Consider the following 21846-nt stretch of genomic DNA (forward strand, 5'->3'; position numbering starts at 1 on the left):
GTGTACAATAGTTTTAACGAATTTGAAGTACTCCCTCATTTATTTAAGTGTCATGATTTGATGTTACTTATAGTATAACAACTAGCATGGTGTCCGTGCGATGCACGGTTTATATATCAAATTATTAAACATTGATCTTGTAGAAAAAAAACGAAAATTCAATTAGGAATAAAGGGCTCATTTACTAATGATCGATACAAAAATAAAGAAAGGTTATTTGAATAGTATTTTAAATTATTAATATTTATTTATAATTCCATTTTATTAATTGAAAAATAAATGAATATTGCTCCAAATAATTATATAACAAAAGTAGATTAATTCATTTTCCATCTCCTAGAGAAAAGTAAATTAAATTTTCTTATCATACCTTCTGCTTCAATAGCTACAATCTAATACGAAGGATATATTTTACTCGTCGTATTCACCAAAATCTTTAATTATTATTATCATTATTATTAATTTAGCATAAATTTAACTTGGAAACTATTTTTTTTTTTTTTTGAAAATTTTGTCTAAAACCACCCATTAAATAATAATTTTTGTCTAAAGCCACCCACAATAAAAATTGTTGCCTAGGACCACCCAGATTAAAATTTTTGATGTCAAATTCCACCTATCACCGGAAATTGGACAATGACTAAATTTTCCAGCGGCATTGACCCTAACATGTACCTTGCACGTGACTTCTTTTTTGTTTCCTTTTCTTTTTTCTTTTCTTCTCTCTCCATATTCTAAAACCCATCCTCTTATTTTCATCATTCCATGGCCTGACTCCTAACCTATCTTCATCTTCTACTCCTCTCTCCCTTGTTTGTCTTTAATTTGTTTATCAATTTCATGTTCTTTGTTTCCTTTTTGTCCCAAATTAAAGGAACCCAATTCTGTAAGTTAAATAAGCAACAAATGAATTTGTATTCTGCTATCATCACCACCATAGGCGACCATACATCAACATCATCGGCATATGGAGCTACTTGGTTGGTCATGGCTGGCATGGAAATCGTTGCTGATCTTTTGTAGAGCTAGGGTTTTCAATTCCGGAAGAAAAAACAAGGGGTACAATTATTTGGGTAATTGATTTTCCATTGGAGTGTACCTCGAGGTTTAAGTTCTCCATTGAAGCCACCTCTATTTCTGCGTGGGGCTAATTTTCAGGTAAAGTCGTGGCATGGGTAATGGGTAGGTGGGGTTGATTTCGTGTGGGTGACATTGTTTATCAAGGTGGGATACAAATTAGGGATAATTCAAAGGGTGTTGCTCCTATCCAACAATGGGTGATAAGAATTTCATAACTTAAGAAGTAAAAATGGAGATTGAAGAGAGAACAAGGAAGAAGAGAGGAGTGAGAAGAGAGGGAACCCAAAAATATCGAAGGAAAAAAAAGAAAGAATGGGGAGGGGGTCATTAAAAATCACATGCAAGTCACGTGCCCTACGTTTACGCCGGATTTTATGGTCAATGTCGGAATGTTGAGTCGGGTAGTCATTAACAACAAAAATTTTAATTTGGGTGGTATTGGATAACATATTTTAAGTGGGTGGTTTTTGACAAAAGTGTTTTTAACGGGTGGTTTTGGACAAAATTTTCTATTTTTTTAACTTTTAAATGTATATTTTTAATCTAAGTTAATTTAATTTTACTTTAGGTTTGTATATGAAATATTTAGAAACTCTATATTTATTTAAAATTACATTAAATAGTAGTCCTAAATTATATACCTAGAATGAACAATATTAATTACCTAAATGGAAAGTATATGAATCAAAATAATCACAATTTATTATAGAAAAATTTGCCAAAAATAACACCACCTTTGGGCGATCTTCCCATAATAGCACCACCTTTTGATTATTCCAGAATAACACCACCTTTCACATGTATTTGCCAAAAATGAAACAAAAAATCGGTAACTTTTTTTTTCAGGTAACCTTGGGACACGTGTTCTAATTTGATTGGTTAATTTATTTATTTTTATTTTTAATTTTGGAAAAACTTTTTAAAAAAAAATTAAACCCCCCTTCCCACTTTCTCGGCCCCTTTGCCCACCCCATTTCACCGGCATCCACCACCCCAACCAAGACCAATCCCTTGAAACCAAAAAAATTAAAACCCCCTTTTACTGAGAATCACCACCTTGATTTCGGGCTTCTCCCTTCCCCGTTCCCGATTTCATCCCCCACCTCTCATCCCCGTAGCAGATTCAATCCCCTCTCCCTTCATCGTCCCCAATTTCGAGCCTTTTCCCTTTACACAACCAACATTTTCGATTGGTTATGGTTTTGGGGGAAGGAGATAGGTGGTAGGGGCCGGAAATTGGAAAGGGAAAGGGAGGGGGGTATCGAAAATGGAGAAGGGATGGGTAGGGGCATCGAAAATGGAGAAGGGATGGGTAGGGGCATCGAAAATGGGGAAGGGAAGGGGGCACCAGAAATGGATAAGGGAACAAAGAATGGATGGAGGGGTGTTTAGAGCGGGGGAATGGGTGGAGGGGGGTGTCGTTTAGGGGAGGGGGAAGGCTGGGGAGGTTGATCGGCGGCGAGGAGGGGGAAGGGAGGCAGCGAGCGTGGGTACGGGGTGGGGGCTGGGCAAGGAGAGGCTGGCAGGGGAGGCTAGCCGGCTTGGTGGTGGGTTTTGTTTTTTAATTACTTAGGTTTTAAAAAAATTAAATAAATAAAATTGACCATTGACATTGTGACACGTGCACAAGTAACCTGTTTTACAGGTTACCAACCGGTTTTGTTTCATTTTTGGCAAATACATGTGAAAAGTGGTGTTATTCAGGAATAATCAAAAGGTGGTGCTATTATGGGAAGACCGCCCAAAGGTGGTGTTATTTTTGGCAAATTTTCCTTTATTATATGATTTGGTGAATTTTTTGAGTATAACTTATAATAGGTGAGTAATGGCATTGGCTAAAAAAAATGAAAAAAAAAAGGGAAGGGATTTTGGAGAGGAAAAACAACACTGGAAAATGATGCGTGTCATTCCTGGTGTTTGTTTTAATATTATGTTACTGATATGAAACTTTAACCTATATTCGTATTAAATTTTGGAGTATAAAAAACGGTTCAAGATAAATTTTACATTGAGTGCATTAGAGCATGAACATTTTTTTTTATAAGGTACTCCCTCCGTTTTAAAATACTTGCTTCATTTCTCCATGCGCGGAGTTTTAGGAGAAAGTAATAAAATATGGAGGTAGTAGGGTAGGTAGAAAAATAAAAATGTAACAAGCAAAAGTAGTGGATATATTTGGAGGAGAGAGAATATGTGTAGACACCTAAAAATGTCTCCCCAAAACCAAACCCGATGATGAACACCTTTCACCGCCATTATTGGTCGGGTTGAGTATTTAATCTTTAGAGTGCTTAAATCCATGTTCTATCCAATATATTTCATGAACCAATCCAATTTCTAGCTCATTTCCCTAAACCATAACCTATTTTCCACTTTTCGTGTCCACATCGCAAAACCGAGAGAAATTGATTTTTTGGTCTTATAATTTTGACCCAATTATTATTTGGTTAAAATCTACAAATCATTTTGACCTAATTCCAATTGGGTTGGAAAGTAGACTTGATAATCTTTCCAATAATATATTATATGTCTTATTCTGAGTTACGGATCAGAAGTTATGATGATTTTTAAAACGGGTAAAAAACTGAAACTACCGCGCAAACAGCATAACTGTCGCGTCGCGGGAGAGAGTGACGTGGCACGGGGCTTTGTACCATGTTACGACAGTCTGTACCGTGTCGCGGTACACATACTGTGACACGTGCTTTTCCGCGCCATTTCCGCATGCTTATTCCACCGTGACACGGTGTATTTTACCGAGCCGCGGTGGGCATTTCCGTGTCGCGGTGGGCATTTCCATCTCGCGGTATTCTTTGCCGTGTCGCAGTACACGGGATTTACTCGTGTCTTTTCTGCGTAAACCCTTCACGCGTTGTCACTTCCCGTAGGTCAGATATGTCCCGCGTCACACTAATTTCCCCCGTGACACGGTAGAATCTGCCGTGTCGCGGTAGAATCTACCGTGTAGCGGTAACCTTTTTTAGGGTTTTTATCCTCTTTTTAGGGTTCCGTATTTCCCGTGTTTTATCCACGTTATTTTTTCACGCGCAAACCCCCCGCGTCACACAAAAGTTCCCCGCATCACACAAGTTTCCCCCGTGTCACGGTAAGTTCTACCGTGTCGCGGTGGAATCTGTCGTGTCATGGTAGGGTTTTTAGGGTTCCGTGTGTTCCCTACTCATTTTCCCTATTTATACCCCCTCCTCTCTACAGTTCGGGGCACCAATAATCATTCTCTCTCACCTTACACCAAAAATCATTCTCTTCTCCCTCTTTAACCTAATTTCTAGCCTCCTTATTCTTCCATAATAATTCCTCTAAGCGCTCCAAGGAGTCCATACTTAACTCGAGGTTCCGTCCTTAAACCAAGGCGTGAAAGGTACAAATAATTGAGGGTTTGGACCAAATCAACTCTACTTTTTATTTAATTTAATTTAATTTTCATTTGATTTATATTTTTTATTGAAGTTACTAACAGTTTATTCATGATGTAGCAATTTAAAGGAACGCGAGGAATGTGAGTAATTAATTAATTTAATTACTCTTATTTTATTTTAATATTGCTAGTATCATGATTAGGTTATTTTATATTTGATTTGACTAACGCTATTATTGTTAAATTGCTTCCAATATTAATGTTTATTTTACTATTTTTATTGATCACCATATTGTTGTTAAAGGGAATATGTAATTGAAAATCACGCCTAATAAGATAATTTGGACAACCGATTTAGGTTCCTTTTTAATCTTGTTATTAATTAAAGTGATCACTAATATTTTAGAATTATATGTTGCATTAATATTCAACCAATTTAGCTTAATAATAGTTTGGAGCAAATTGAATATTTTATTTGCATGCCTTTGAGATCGCAGGAATCACTTTTCACTATAAGAATCGAGTAGAGGCCAATACGGGCGAATGTGACTCCATGACTCACTTCGTACCATCATCCCCGAACCTCCTTTCGTGGTTCCAAACCATATGGAGTTAGTAATCTCATGGATTATGAATGGGGTGTAACCTTCACGGGTCAATCGTTGTTGCCTATCGTTGTCCCTTAATCGTGGTTGCCTTTTATGATCCGTGAACGGTTTACAAGTTCCTTAAAAACTTGTTGGCGGCTCCCTACTTTCCTTGTCCCTAATCGTACGTATAATGTCAATTCCCACTTCCTAAGAGTGCCAAGCATATTCACAACATGCTTTTAACGTAGGTGCACTTCGAGCGACGCCTACAATATGAAATTATTTAAATGTGATTCATGGTGGGTCCACTAGGTGAGAGAAATAGATTAAAAACTGTAGAAGCTTTCCAAATAAGGAAATGAAGCAAGTATTTAAAAATGGCTGAAAAAGGAAGTGGAGCAAATATTTAAAAACCAAGGGAGTAAAGAGAAAGATTCTGATTGTACCTCAACCCTTATGGTTATTTTTGGTCCGGTATTTGCGAGTTAGATACTTTGAGAGTGAGGGGGAAGGGTAAGGGATCCCCACCCTCAAAGTGTCCCTAATGGGGATTGAACCCCCAGCCTCAAGGTTGGAAGGTGATAATCGTACGATTTTACCACTAAACCAAGCTTAGCTTGGTAGATTATAGCATGAACATGATTATGATATTTTATTATGTATAAATGTATAATTAAATAACTGAGAGTCGTAATGTATAAGATTATTATTATAAAAGTTACCAACATTAATCAAAGTTGAGTATAACTTTATGAGTAGCGTAAAGAGCCTAATCTAATAGTCCCTCATCTAGGGTTTGCTCTCGTCCCTCGACTAGGGCTCTTGCGTTCAGTTTAGTTTTTCCGGTGGTGAGGTAGCCTTTTCTGTTCAATTTCTATTCAAATTTTCCCTTTTTGACCCTTTCTCATTCAATGGAGCCGAATCAAATGGAGGATTTGGAGAAATTGAGCCTGACAGAAGATGAAAAACAAAATTATTGGTGGTGGTTTTACAGAGGAGGTTAACGATGACACAAAGACTCAAATTTCCCTGACTTTGGTGGGAAAATTGCTTACGGGGAGACCTTTCAATGTCAAAGCAATGAAACGTACTCTACTCAATGTCTGGAAATTAGGGGTAATGTTGCGATTAGGATGGTGGAGACCAATGTCTTTGTGATGGACGGCTATCCCTGGTTTTTTTGACAAGAAATTGCTTCTCTTGACTGAAATAATTGGTGACGAATAGCCTTCAGAGGTTCGATTCAAGAACACACCTTTCTGGACACGAATCAGAGATGTTCATTTTAATAAGCGTTCGACTGATTTTGTGTATGAAATAGGTGAGCATTTGGGAGGATTTTTGGAGTATGATGACTCTGATCCTCTTAGATGGAACAAATTTTTTAGGGTGAAGGTGTTGGTTGACATTATCAAGCCTTTACTTAGGGGGATTAAAATAGCTAAAAGCTCTCAATACTCTAAATGGTTTAGCTTTCAATATGAAAGACTTGCTGATTTATGCTATTATCGTGGGAGGATGGATCACACAGACATAGAATGCCAATTTGTTGAAGAAGAGGAGGTGAAAAACGGAGTGGTGTATAAGTATGGCCCTTGGTTGAGTGCATCACCTAAGAAGTCAACTCGTTTATCAATATTTAAGCAAGAAAAGGATAAAGTTTGGCTGTCTAAACCCAAAGGCAATCAAGGCACAAAACTCCCAGGATATCGTGACCCTCGAACCATTCGAAAGATACCCTCAACTGTGGCAAGAAAGCTCTTCAATTCCCCACCTATTCAGCCAACTCCGAACAAGACAGGGGACATTGTGCCCTGGAATGTTGCCATGTACTAGGAAACTATTGGGGCGGAGGGGAGCAGTAAGGTTGTTATGATGGCAACCCCCTCATCTAAACCTCTTGCCCTCAAACGACAGCAGCAGATTACACCTCAACTAGGAACAAGAAGCCCGACTGATCATATTGTGCAACCCCTTACTCTTGCAAGTTCAATTCCCTCTTCGACTTCTCAAGGAACTGATAGTTTTAAAGGGGGCCGCAAATCGGTAGGACACCCAGGAAGGTCTTGGAGGTGAGTAGACAGAGACATTGACTGCACAATGGAGGAACATACTTCACTTGTTGGGAAGAGAAAGAGTTTGGAGCAGATTTCTAAAGTGGAAGTGGACGAGGCACAACTTGGGAAGATGACAAGGGGTGAACCTAGGACGTTGGGGACTAGATTTCCCGGCCAAAAAAATATTTATAAAGCTAAACCAACCCGAGGTATAGGGTAAGTCTAGGTCGAATTCCAAGGGAAGGAGGGAGTACTAAGGTCGATGCTAAGCTATTCCGAAGGCTAGGGAGTGGGTTGGTCTACACTAAATTGAATCAATTCAATAGAACAACTACAAGAAAAGTATAAAGGATGCTAGGGAATCGGGATTCATATGAACTCTTGATATACACGCTATTGGGAAGGAAATCGATCAATCATGCAACGCAAAGGAAAGCAAGAAATGCAATCAAAATCACTCAAAAGGCTATTTCCTAGGGTCAAGTTAGATGTCTCTACAAATGATTCCAATAGGAAAATCACAAATTAAGCTCAATCGATAATAATAAATTCCAAATCAATTGTTCGTGTCATTGAACCTAATATGCAATCTAGCACGATAGTTGAGGTTGATCACTCCTCAAGTTATCAAACACATGCACAAATTTCACTAACCAATTTAATCACAATGATGATTAATCAAATTCCCCTAATTAATCATGAAATATCACATGGTCATGCTTCACCCTACCCCTAACAAGAAAACTACTCACTGGTCATTGCAAATTCAAACAAGAAAGCTAAATCAATCACAAATTTCATCATCATCAAAGTAATCAAAATATGCTCAAATTTATCCAAATCTAATTAACCAAACAACAAGTAATTCAACTAAATTCAAAAATCAAACATCAAATTGCATTAAAGGTAAAAAATTCTTACAAAAACATGATCAAAACCAAAGAAGTAGAAGATTTAAAATAGCATTCATCAACATCATCAAGTTTCTCTCTCTAAAAATCCAAGAACAATCATCAAAATCTAGAGCTTCTCTCTCTAAAATTTCATCAAAAATCTAATCTAATCTATTTTCTAATTAATTCTCTCTCTAAAATTAAGAAAAACTATATACAGTAAAATTAACTAAAAGGGAAGTTAGTTAGACGTTCCAAAAAGGACCTCAAAGAGCGCGGTCCCTCTCTTGCGTGCGCGACCGCTACAAAAAGGGTACGGAATAGGGAGAAGAATGGGGGCACGGCCGCTCCAGTGTTGCGCACGGCCGCACAGCATCCTGGCGCGGTCGCTCCTCTCTCGCGCGCGCCCGCGCAGCTAGAGCAGGGGAACCTCCCTAGTGCGGCCAAGCTTGTCCTCACGAGCTCCAGATGAGCCATGATGCTATAAGCAGTAAGTTGAGCACTCTTGGTGGGTTTGACACCACTCCTTCATGCCCACACGGCATGAAGGCGCAACTTTAATGACTAAGCTATTGAACTCCTTTGCTCTTGGGCTTCAAATGGAGAAACGGGACATCTCTTTTGGCTTGAAACTCCAAGGAGGACACACTTGAGACTCTCGAACATCACCAACTTCCTATAAACAAAGAAAATCAAGCAAGTAAAGAATAAAATGCAAAATACACTAGAAAAGCGAGAAAATAAGAAAACTTCTAAGGAAAAAAGCAAAGTAAATAAAATGTAGGGGTGAGCATGGGACGGGTACCCGTACCGTTAGTACTAACGATTCGGGTACTCGATAACCAAAATCACTAAAAGTGATAACCATAATCGGAACCGATAAGTTCGGGTACCTAGATTTCGGGTACCCGAATTTTCGGATCGGTTATTGGGTACCCAATATGATATCCAATAATGATAATTAAACTTAATTATGTAGTTATTATGATATAATTTACAACTAATTAAAAACAATACCATATGATCTTGATCAAATTATTAATAATATTACTAATCATTTATATTATAAAGTGATTATGAAGTAAAGTAAAAGTTTAGATTTATATTAATAGATTTAAGTAGGGAAAAAAAGCAAAAAAAATGCTTATCGGATCGGGTAACCGTTAATTTTAAAATGATACCCATAACCATACCCGATAACAAATTATCGGAATGGGTACCCGAACCGTTGTGGTTATCGGATCGGGTACCCTAATTTTCGGAACGGTTACGAATCGTTTTTTTGGGTTTTCGGGTAGTTTTGCTCAACCCTAATAAAATGTAAGCAAAACTAGAGAAAATGGAGTAAAAGGAATACAAAAGTCATGTAAATTTATCCTAAAAGAAGTTAAATGAGTGCCATAAATGACACTCATCAGAAGAGGATTAAGTCTAGCCTTGCGATGACTCCTTATTCTGTTATTTCGGCGGAGGTTGACATGGTTCAACCCCGCCCCCTCCAATGAGTTTCCTATGTTGGAATTGTCGGGGCCTGTCTAGTCTCCGTGCAGTTCGAGCACTACGTAAGTGGTGCACTTCTTTAGTTCTTGATGTTTTATTTTTTTCTGAAACAAAAGTCAATAAAGCTATTGCTAAAAGTAATAAAAATAGATTTGGTTTTGCGTATGCTTTTGGTGTTAGTAGTATTGGTAGAGCTGGTGGTCTGTGTTTGTACTGGAAAGATAATATGGATTCTTCTCTTAACTCTTTTTCTCAAAATCATATTTGTGGAGATATTAAAACGAGTGCTGGATTACTTTGGCGTTTTGTTGGTACCTATGGTTGGCCAGAAACTGAATATAAAAACAAAACCTGGACTTTGATTAGAAACTTCTACAATGATTTTGATGGCCCTATCCTTCTTGGTGGTGACTTTAATGAGATTTTGTCTTATGACGAGAAGGAGGGAGGAGCTGATAAAGAGAGAAAAGGGATGTCAGGTTTTCGAGAGGCTCTCCATGACTGTAATCTTCATGATTTGGGCTACATGAGACAATGGTTTACTTGGGAAAGAGGTTTGACAATTCAAACTCTTATTAGAGAGAGACCTGATCGTTATGTGGCCAATGAAAAGTGGCTTGATGTGTTCCTAAACTCAACCGGGGAGAATCTTGATTGTGACAAATCTGATCACTCACCCATATTTCTTAGATTTGGTGCGCATAGATGGAAAAAAAGAGAAAAAAAAAGGTTTTGATTTGAAACATGTTGGCTTCTTGATGGTAAATGTGAGGAGGTAGTTAGGGGGGCTTGGCATGGCAATGTGGGTAGAGTGGAAGACCATGTGAAAGATGTGGCCGACGATCTTCAGGTTTGGAGTAGATCGAAATTCCTGAAAATGGAGCAGCAAATCGATACTCTTGAAGATGATTTGAGAAAGGCAAGAAGAGAAAGAGCCACCAACAAATCCCTTGCAAGGTTTGTTGAGCTTGAAAAAAGACTAGAAGATCTTCTTGATAAGCAAGAAGCTTATTAGTACATGCGATCCAGAGCTTCAGAAATTAAATCAAGGATGGAGATCGCAATACTTCGTATTTCCACCACAAGTCAGAGGAAATCGAGGAATAAAATTAAGGGTCTTTTAAATGGTGATGGTAATTTGCAGGAGGAGGAGGACATTGAAAAGATTGTTCAAAGCTTTTACCGATACTTATTCTTTGCGGGTACCCTGTTGGAAGAGGCTTGGGAGTCAGTCTTAGAGTCAACAAATGAGCTTATTACTCCAGAAATCAACTCTAATCTCTTGCGTCCTTTTACAAACGATGAGATTTTTGCCGCCCTATCTCAGGTGCACCCCTGTAAGGCTCCGAGACCTACGGTATGCATGCTATATTTTTTTTCAAAAATTTTGGCATGTTGTTGGAGATGATGTTTCCAGGCTTGTTAGTAATATTTTGCAGGGTATTGAGTCTTTTTGCTCTGTAAATAGTACTAACATTGTTCTTATCTCGAAAGTGAAGTCCCCTACTCTGGTCTTGGAATTTAGGCTTATTGCTCTCTGTAATGTGCTTTACTAAATTGTCTCGAAGGCAATTGTGATGAGGTTGAAATCGATTCTCCTTAACATTGTTTCGGAAAATCAGAATGCTTTTGTTCATGGTTGTCTCATCACTGATTATGCTCTTATTGCTCTGGAATTTTTCCACACAATGAAGAAGAGATGTTCTAGTAGGAAAGGATTGGTTTCTATGAAGCTGGATATGAGTAAAGCATATGACAGAGTAGAATGGAGTTTCATTGAAAAGTTGTTATTGAAAATGGGATTTGCCGACAGATGGGTGAAGATCATAATGGATTGCGTGATTACGGTCAAGTACTATTTTATTATCAATGGGAATGTGTGTGGTTCTGTGACTTCGACTAGAAGCCTCCGTCAAGGAGACCCCCTATCCCCGTATTTTTTCATCCTTGTTGCAGATGCTTTTTCAGGCTTAATGCCTAAAGCTTTGGTTGATGGGGCTATTCATGGAGGCAGAGCTAGTCGTAAGGGGCCGGAGATCTCTCATCTTCTTTTTTGCGGACGATAGTCTTCTCTTTGCAAGAGTCAATCAAAGGGAGTGTTTGAATATTGTTGAAATTCTCAACATATACGAGCAGGCTTCCGGGCAGAAAATTAACTATGACAAATCGGAGGTTTCTTTTAGCAAAGGTGTTAGCGTCCCAAGACAAGAAGAATTGTTGAGTGTTCTATCAATGAGGCGAGTCAACAAGCATGAGAAATACTTTGGAGTCCTAACCATTATAGGGAAATAAAAAAAGATGGTCTTTTCGGCGCTCAAGGATAGGATTTAGAAAAAATTTTCAAGTTGGAAATAAATTTTTTATCAAGAGCAAGGAAGGAGATTCTCATAAAATCAGTGATTTAGGCCATTCCCACATACGTCATGGGGGTATATAAAATTCCGGCAGGGGTAATTGATGATATTCATGCTATGATTGCTCGTTTCTGGTGGGGTCAAGAAAATGATAAAAAAGAGTACATTGGAAAAGTTGGAAGGATCTTTGTACTCCGAAGTGCCTTGGTGGGAAGTGTTTTAGAGATTTAAAGGTTTTCAATGATGCCCTTTTAGGTCGTCAAGCTTGCCGCCTTACGAGTAATCCGAACTCCCTCTTGAACAAAGTACTTAGTGCAAAGTACTATGCGGGGAAGACATTCATCGAGGCTCATCTTGGTGTTGGGGGAAGCTATTCTTGGCAAAGCATTTGGTCCTCAAAGGCTTTGTTCAAGGAGGGTTTGATTTAAAGAATAGGGAACGGATCGTTGGTGAACAGGGGAAAGCCTTGGGTCGATAATGGGGATAGCTGCTTCATAAGCACGCCGGTATCCAATGAGGGTCAAGTTGTTAGCGACTTGATTGATCATAATTATGGTGAGTGGGATGTGCAATGCATAGAGAACATATTCAATGATAAGGATGTCCGCAACATACTTACAATCCCCTTGAGCTCGAAGGCTGATCCAGATTTACTCACTTGGGCTTTCTCTATAGATGGCTGCTACTCTGTCAAATCAGCCTATATGTCGGGTAAGTCATGCAATCTTGATATTTTTCATAAGTCTTGGTTAGATAATTGGAGTTTAGACATCACCCCGAAGGTTTGTCACTTCCTGTGGCGATTGTGCACTAGAACTCTCCCTGTTAGAGCCTACCTTAAGTACATGCACATGACCGGAACCTCGGATTGCCTGTGGTGCGTTGGCGCTCCCGAAACAGTTCAGCATGCCTTCTTCGACTGTCCTTCAGTTCGAGACCTTTGGGTGGAATGTGAGTGAACGAAAATGTCCCTTTGGCAGAATGATATGTCGTTCCTCGACTTGATGGAGTCTTGGGGCAAACTTGATGCAAAGAAGGTATGCAGGGGAGCAATTCTAATGTGGAACCTGTGGAATAGAAGAAATAATATGGTGTTCAATGGCAAGGAGGTTTACCACCCCATCATTGTTGAGCGTGTTTTCCGATTGGCAATCGATTGTAGCTCATATGCGAAGAGAATTTATGGAGGCATCAAGAAACCTTCCAGCCGTAGCCCGAAAGTTTGGAAAGCCCCACCTGAAGGTACGATTAAATTGAATTGTGATGCATCGCTTAGTGTTGAAGGGTGGGTGGGACTTGGAGTCACAACAAGAGATTGGAAAGGGGACGTTCTTTTCGCAGCTACTCGCCGAGTTAGAGCTCACTGGCCCCCGATCATAGCTAAAGCTAAGGCTGCTGCCATGGCCATCAAACTTGCCAAGAGCCACGATCTCTCTGACATTATTATTGAGGGGGACAACCAAGTGCCCATCAATCGATTATCCAAGGCTTCAATTTTCTTCACTGATCTAGATAACATTCTTGATGATATTTTAGCTTCTTGTTGCGTTTTTAATTCCGTTACTATATGTCATATTAGACGGGAGGGTAATGTTGTTGCTCATAATTTAGTCTGATTAACGCCTTTTGGTATAGAGCAAATTTGGGAGAACTATAGTCCTTGTGAGGTTTCTCCGTATGTTTTGATGGATAAATTATCAATATAATGACACCTTAACGGGTTAAAAAAAAAAAGTAGCGTAAAGAATCAAACCAGCACACTTGAAAAAAACCGGAATTCAAATCTTCCATTGTAGGAGTATTTCCTTTTATTTTCCAGTTTGGGTCAATCTTCTTTGTAAAAAAGGATTGAAAGTAAATACCGTAGCACAAAAAAGTACCCCGTATTCCCGTAATGCAATGATACTCCAAAAGTCCAAATAAAAATTTAAATTTTTTTAACACACTTCACATTCACTGCAAATTCGCGCCAAACACCTCAACCTTCCTTTTTTTTTTTTTTTCCTTTCTTACACACAAAATAAAGAGAAAATTAAACAAATCCCTAAAAATCAAACAAAATTTCCCATTTTTATTACAAAAAATCATCAAATCCTTCAAAATCAATCTCTCTGAAATTCTACTTTTGTAACGCTCGTTTCAATTTTTTTTGGTTTTCTCTCTCCTCAAAAATTTCCCAATTTCTAGGGTTTTGTGTAAAATTATTGGGGGTTTCACCATTGATTCTCTTCACTTTATTCATTCGATATGAGAGCGGCTTCTTCTCAGTCTCACTCTCAGACTTCTTGTGGTACTCTACTCCAAGAATTGCAGGTTTTCTTGCTTTTTTTTTTTTTTTTTTTTTGTGTTTTAATTTGTTTTCTTGATTTTTGTACTTGTTTTTAGTGATTTTAGTGAGTGTTTTTGATTTTTTGAATTGCTTGATTTTAGTTGTTTTTCGTTTCTTTTGTGATGAACTGTTGGATTTAGTATGAAATTGTGAAATTTTGGCGATTATAATTGTTAATGCCTGTTTTTTAAGCCGTAGAGTAAACAAAACTAGGCGAAATGGGGTAATTTTGATTCAAATATCATTGTAGTTCGAGGAATTGTTCAAATTGCTGAAAATGCGGTATGTATATTTGTGAGAATAATTAAAATTCTTGGTCTTTTTCTGATTGTGAGTGGTGGTGAACAGTGGCTGTTCTCGTCATAGAATGAGTATTCTTAGTGATGATGGTGATGGTGGTGGCTATCGCGAATTTTTTTTGGATGGGTGATGATCCCATGATACGATTGCACGAGTAGCTTTACATAGTGATTTTGTTATTGAAAATTTAATGGAGAAGCACGTATCATTTGTGCTGGTAAGATGTGAGACTGAATGAACTGGTGCAATTATTGTTTTCAGGTGCAAACCCCAACAAAATGCAGTTAACCTAAATGATACAATTATTCCAAATTTAATGCTTTAGGAACTGAACCTGTTAATTCTCTTTAGTCCGGTTTGTGTCATCGTCTTGTGTTTGTGTCAACTTTTTTTTTCACTTTGTGTTGAATAGTTAAAGCAGTTGTTCATAGATGTTTTAGTGTTTTTTCACTCTTAGCCGGGTTAGTTATCTCCTGTTGGTTTTAATTCTTTAATCGAGATCCCTTTTGTTACATGAAGGTCTTAGAGAAGAAAATGTCTAAATTATTACAATTGGGTCTAACTGCTAAAGAGTGAGGAGTGCAGTCTGTTACTCTTAGAATTAGAAGAATTTATGTTATCTCCTAAAGTCTTACATTTGAGTGATTTCATTTAGTATTCTAATTTCAAGGTTTTCTGTTTTTCTTATACTTTTTTTTTTTTTTTTTTTTTTTTAATGTTCTTCATTTAGAAAATATGGGATGAAATTGGGGAGAATGATAGCGAAAGAGACAGGATGCTTTTAGAACTTGAGCAAGAATGCCTTGACATTTACCGAAGGAAGGTGGAGAATACAAGGAAGTACAAATCTGATCTTTATCAAACACTTGCTGAGGGTGAAGCTGAAATTGCTAGACTAATGTCAACACTGGGAGAGAGGGCCTCTTTTACGCGGGTTTGCTTCTCTTTTAATGACATTCGGTCTCAGCAATATTATTCCATTTTGTTTTTTTACAAACTTAATTCCTTTATTTTTATTCTAAAGGCAAAGGGCACTCTCAGAGAGCAGCTATCTTCTGTAAAACCTACCTTAGATGATTTGAGATTAAAGAAACTGCAAAGAGTAAAAGAATTCTCTGACATTGAGTCCCAGATTATTCGTATTTGTGCTGAGATAGCTGGGAATGATCAGTTTATAAATAATGCTGAACCTCAAGTGGATGAACAAGACTTAACTGTACAAAGGCTAGCTGAACGTAAATCACATCTTGAAGAGCTTCAGAATGAGAAGGTATTCTATCTAGTATCTTCAACATCTATAATCGCTGCTTCGAAAAAAATTTGCTTTAATGCATAGATATGTCTCTCCATTGTAGGCTCTCCGTTTGCAGAAAGTTAATAGTCACATAAGTGCTATTCATGAGTTATCAGTCGTAATGTCTCTTGACTTTAGATCAACGGTAGATGAGGTCCACCCTTCTTTGGTTGATCATGGATATGGCCAGTTGAAGAGCATAAGTAATGATACTCTTGCTAAGCTGACAGGTGTTGTGAATTCTTTAAAGCAAGAAAAGCAGCGACGGTTGCAAAAGGTATTTTTTTAAAACACATGTTTCTTGTATCCATAGGTGTTCTAATTCCCTTAATCCTTGACAGTTCCTGATGTAAATAAGAAAATCAGAGTTGTTTGTGACCTAAAACATTAGTATTACCAACTCAACCTTTTGCCTGGACAGTAAAATAGTCTGACATGCTGAAGAGCCACTGTTTAGGTATAAGACTTTTTTCTTTCCCACCGAATCATTTCTACAGGATCATGTATTTTTGTCTGACTTTTCTGTTAATTATTCCATTGGGATCATGGTGCTGTTTAGCCAAAGAATTTTTTTTTGAATTCAACTTGTACCTGTGGCAAATTCTGAAATATTCTAGCGATTGTCTCTGTAGCTTATAATACTGTGTTTCGGGTTGAATGGATGCTGAAAAAGGGAAAATTGCAGTATTTCATCTTCTTGAATATGCTTAACTGCAGTATTTCTTCTTCTAAACTGATCAATTTTCTGTTTAAATAAATTCATTGTTCATGACTTTCTAGCTAGATGCCTAGATTATATTTTCATATGTTGATCTCATAGGTACGAATGAAATGATTTCATTTCATTATTTATATTTTTGCTTTATCAATTCTGTTGTAAACATAACCAAGTTAAAACTTGTTTTGACAGATTCAAGATTTGGGTAGTGCTCTTATGGAGTTGTGGAGTCTCTTGGACACCCCAACTATCGAGCAGAAAAAGTTTGAGAATGTCACATCCTTAATTTCTTCGTCTGTTGACGAGGTTTCCAGATCTGGTTCCCTTTCACTGGATGTCCTTGAGCGGGTATTATTCTTGCTCTCTCAATGTGTTTTAATTTGCAAAAGTTACGGTTCTAACCTATTAGTTGTATCTATATTTATCCTAGGAGCCTGACATGTTTTTTTTCTTCCTGTTAGACTGAAATTGAAGTTGAGCAGTTGAATACTCTTAAAGCCAGCAAGATGAGAGAGCTAGTGCTGAAGAGGCAAACTGAATTAGAAGAAATATATAGAGGGGTTCATGTGGATGTAGACAGTGATGCAGCAAGGAAAATGCTGATCAACCTCATAGATTCTGGTTTGTTGAATTATTTATTTATTTATTTATTTTAAATTCTCGTTCTAGATTGGAAGATTTCATTAAATTTCATGCTATAATACCTGTATTTTAACCATGGACTTGAGTCCTTTTTAATGCGGAAAAAAAACCTGCAGAAGCACAAATTGGCCATTGCCTTCATCGAGAACTGATATCCTAAAGTATTGTACTTCAGTGATATTGTGAAGTTTAATTTAATTTTATCAATATTTTATTTGTTTATTTTGGATTTCACAGTCATATTGTTTTTCCATTCTTATCTTAGAGCATCTTGCAGGAGTCGTGGGCTCTACTGCTTCCATAGTATTTCTTCATTCGTGTTATGTTTCTAGTAATAGTTATCTTCTCATGGCTTCACAGGCAAAGTAGATATGTCTGAGATGCTCTTTCGTATGGATGATCAAATAAGACAAGCTAAAGAAGAAGCTCAGAGCAGGAAGGATATACTAGATAGAGTTGAGAAGTGGAAGCATGCTTCAGAGGAAGAAATTTGGCTAGATGGATATGAAAAGGTAATGAAGTTGGGAGTTCGTTTTAGGTTGTACATAACTGCTCAAGTTAAGCTCTAGTTGCTAAGTGGTACTCCAAATTGTACTGATCATAATGGTTGCAGTTGTGGTTTCTACATTTTTCTCAAATGTACTGGTGAATCGACAAATCAATTTAGTACTTATATTATTTCTCAATTCCAAACAATCTTTAAAGATAGTAGCTACACACCTGTACTTGTGTCTTAACATGTTCAATGATGGAATGTTGTCAAGATTTTGGTATAATTTATGATGGCTGTAATGTAAGACTCTGATTAGTGGCACTTCTCGGTACTTGTATACACACATTAAAAGAATGTATCCTGTTCATGTTTCTATATTCCTTATATACTCCATCATTTCTTCAGGATGATAATAGATACTGTGCTGGTAGAGGAGGACATAAAAATTTGAAAAGAGCAGAAAAGGCAAGGACTCTAGTCGGCAAAATTCCATGTGAGCTTCTTCAGTTTTTATATTTTTGAACAATTCTGCTGATTATACCATTTAGGGCTAAGCTACAAGATTTACGTTGGTACAGTTTCATGATATTATGTAGCATCAAGGAGCTTTGTTTTTTGTTCATCTTTTTGGGGGATCAAGCTAAACCTCTGCTATGATTCACAACTTGCACTGTTATAAAGGTTGAAAGAGATGCTGATCCATATTAATTGAGGCGCCACAATTAGTGTCAGATGTTTGCGTCAAACATGTCTACTTTGATTCTATTTTTGATTTATTATTAAGCACAGATATCTTGTCAGACAGTCAGAGTTTAGTTTTGAGTATCTAACACTGATCTTTGGGGCAGTATGAAGACTTTAAAAGTCCAGTTAACATAGATGATGGCATCATGTTGCTCTTGAGTATACTATTTTGTGCTTGCATGTAAAAGCTGACTATTTAAAAGGGGGTGGGGGTGTTGGGACTTGGGAGAGGAGAGGTACAACAAGAAAATTTCCTTTTTGCCAAGTCTACCTTTTATAAGCCTCATGCAAGAATTATTGAACATTATGCATCAAACTTGTAGGTGCCTTGACTGCTCTCTCTCTCTCTCTCTCTCTCTCTCTCTCTTTTCTAAACATTATGACTAATATGATAGATGAGAAACATTGGTATGTTGAAGTTTTATGTGTTTTCGTTTCTATAAAAATTTATTCTTGATGTGACACCATCTATAACTCCAATTTTTTTTTACCATCTAATGTATAAATGTCTTCAAATTTCTATAATATGATTAGCATAACTTGGAGTTTTTACTATAGAAGTGTTAGTCTTTGGCGAAATGCAGTGATGGCTATTATGTGGATCGTGTGGCTAGAGTGCAATTAATCTATTTTGCTTGGCAACACTACTATGAGTGTTATGTTGTGGGGCAAAATCAATTTGTTAGATAAATTATGGGCTGAGGAGGTTGGAGGCTTTTTAGGGTAAATCTAAAGAAATTGGGCTAATTAGTAGTTGCACCTTTTTTGATTATTTAATGAGTTCACCTTGTCCTCTATTTGTACTTTGTTCTTTGCAGTTCTAATATAGTTTTGCTGACAATAATTAAATTTAAATTTTGCAGTTCTAAAAAAGGTGCTTCTCTGTACCTTATTAATGTATTTTGAGTATCTTGTACTTTATGCTGATGATGATTTAGTTTGTATATGTAGTAGTGAGTTATGGATTAAAGTAATTGCACATACGATTTTATCTGTGGCACCTCTCATTTTATATAAAAGGGGGAACTACTGAACTAGTGGGCTGTTTTGCTCTATCTATTTTACATTTGAATTGTTTTTTTTTTTTCTTCCATTAAGAATTCATTGCATGATACCTAAACATTTCAAATGGTTGTGCTGTTCTCTGCTTGAATTCCTTGTGTGATACTATAAATAAATAAATGCCAGTTCTCTTCTAGTTTTGTACAGATGAACAATCTGGTGTATCTTCAAGCCCTTAGTTTTACTATTCATTTCTTGGCATCTTGCTGTTTCTAACACCTTTTTTATTGTTACTGATCATTGAATTTTATTTGGCAATGATTTATTTGATTCAACATCCTGTGCTTCCAAAAGAGTTTGAATTGTTTTTCATGAGTCTGAATTATTTTTATGTAGCTCTTGTTGAGAGTTTAATAACGAAAGTTAAAGCTTGGGAGGTAGAGAAAGGAATGACATTCCTGTATGATAAGGTGATCTACCAGACCCTTTACTCCTTGTTTTTATTAATGGTTCTCTTCTCATATTATATTACATAACGTCTTTTCTTGTTTTCAATTACCAGGAGCCTTTGTTACATCAATTAGAAGAATACACCTTACAGCGTCAGCAGAGGGAAGAAGAGAAACGTAGAACTCGGGTATGTCTCTGACTGATCTATTGTATAGTTTTATCACGCAGTCACCTTTTCTTCACTTCCTGATCTAGCGTACAGTGTACTACAAAATATTAATTAAGTCGAATCTAATTAATTTGCCTCAGCATAGATGAGCTACACTTATCGCATCAGTCTCACAAAGTCAATTGTAATAATATATGGATAGAGTAGGAAGTCTCACAAAGTCATTTGTAATAATATATGGATAGAGTAGGAAGAAAAAGAGTAGGACTTGCGAGAAAAATAAAAGGGTTGATTTGATATAGGGGAGAGATGGTAGTAAGTGAAACTGAAGCCCAACTTTGCATGGAATAAGTTTACTCCCTCATTTTAGTTGCATAAAGATTAATTTGTGATGGACTGACATGGTCAAGTGAGAGATTAACACTAGACCGAGGGGGTTGTTCATGTGATTGAGGACTGTGAGGAGTTTTAATGAAATTGTCTTTGATTATCGCAGGAGCAGAAAAAGTTGCAAGAACAGCTTGCTACTGAAAAAGAAGCGCTCTATGGTTCAAAGCCTAATAAAAAGCCTTTGGGTCAGAGCACCAATAATAATACAATGGTCGGAACTCCCAATACTCGTAGGATAGGAACTCCTTCAGGGCGTCTTGGGATCTCAGGTAGTAAAGAGCGCAGAGATAGCGCAAGAGTTATACCAGTGAACTTTGTAGCACTCGCCAAGGATGATCCAGTGTCTCGTGGTATCTGACCTTGATGCAATTTGGTTTGATGGCCTTAATATGGTTGAGAAAGAGGACTTTCAGGATGAATGGATGCTGAAATAGTTCTTTCGTAGCGTACACACCAATAGTTTAGGAGGGTCATTCATGTCTGAATCTGTCAAAATTGATATTTCTGGAGGGTGCATATTTTCTGAAGTTAGTTGCTAGTATCTGTTAAAAGCTTGAATATGTTAATATAGGGTGAATTTAAAGAACTGCATATTTTCTGAAACTAGTTACTGAGAGCATTCCCATTAGTGAGGAGAATTTTGCTCATGAGCAAAATTCATGAGGAAAATTGCATAATTTGCTTTCCCACCAATGAGCATTACAAAATATGCTCATGAGCATATTGAAATTTGCTCATCCTATGAGCAAAACTGATAGTGAACAGTGATAGCGTGGGGCCCACAGCAAGCACTAACGTCAATTTTTTTTTTTACTTTTCGCACCCTCAAAACGACGAGTTTTGGGGTTTGGTCTGAACAACCATCCTCCAAAACGCGTCGTTTTGAAGGCAGCAAAGCAAAAAAAAAATTACATTTATTGGCTGACAGGGCGCGTCAGTCCAGCCAATAGGAAGCTGACACGCGTCCTTGTCAGCCTGTTCCTCCAATCAAAAAATTCAACCGTTTAGCAACGGTAAAAAAATGAAAACGGTAATTTGGCCGTTTTATAATTATTAAAAAAAAAAAAAATTTCACCAACGGTTATATTTTTTTTTTCTCTACAAATAGAGATCCATTTTGACATATTTTGGTATAATTTCAAAAATCACAAAAACACCCTCTATTACACTTAATCACATTTCTAGTGATATTTATGTTATAATTTCTAATATAAAGTTGAAAAAGGTTATTTTTTTTTTTTTGGTTTATTATTTTTAATTACAGTTTTTAGTACTTTAATTTTTTTCAAAACGTTATTAATGATATTTTAAGTAGCAATATTTTTTTTTGTTTAAAAAAGCCAAAAAACTCTTTATTATTTTCACTCCCAAGTTTAGTTTGATTCAATTTTCATTTTCTAATATTACTGTTTATTTTTTAGTATAACTACTTTTTTTCTCAACAAAAAAAAAAAAAAAAAAATTA

At 37.0% G+C, this 21846-nt stretch overlaps 3 protein-coding genes across 3 annotated transcripts; all 3 read left to right on the forward strand.

Annotated features, from left to right (window-relative positions):
• Positions 1–9497: 9497 nt before the first annotated feature.
• Positions 9498–10511, forward strand: LOC145642635 (uncharacterized). The gene is made up of 2 exons (XM_081693824.1): positions 9498–10191; positions 10276–10511. Exons 1-2 carry the CDS (start codon positions 9498–9500, stop codon positions 10509–10511), a joined length of 930 nt encoding a protein of 309 aa, XP_081549950.1.
• A 2304-nt stretch (positions 10512–12815) lies between these two features.
• LOC145642636 (uncharacterized) lies at positions 12816–13466 on the forward strand. The gene has a single exon (XM_081693825.1). It carries the CDS (start codon positions 12816–12818, stop codon positions 13464–13466), a length of 651 nt encoding a protein of 216 aa, XP_081549951.1.
• Positions 13467–13877: 411 nt separating this feature from the next.
• LOC145555682 (65-kDa microtubule-associated protein 5-like) lies at positions 13878–20989 on the forward strand. The gene is made up of 11 exons (XM_081617427.1): positions 13878–14163; positions 15210–15413; positions 15504–15749; positions 15835–16050; positions 16684–16839; positions 16953–17112; positions 17494–17645; positions 18032–18119; positions 19769–19842; positions 19935–20009; positions 20488–20989. Exons 1-11 carry the CDS (start codon positions 14098–14100, stop codon positions 20737–20739), a joined length of 1689 nt encoding a protein of 562 aa, XP_081473553.1. The 5' UTR covers positions 13878–14097; the 3' UTR covers positions 20740–20989.
• The last annotated feature ends 857 nt before the right edge of the window (positions 20990–21846 follow it).

The sequence above is a fragment of the Chenopodium album genome, chromosome 8, assembly GCF_948465745.1.
Source record: "Chenopodium album chromosome 8, dcCheAlbu1.1, whole genome shotgun sequence".
Lineage (NCBI taxonomy): Eukaryota > Viridiplantae > Streptophyta > Magnoliopsida > Caryophyllales > Amaranthaceae > Chenopodium > Chenopodium album.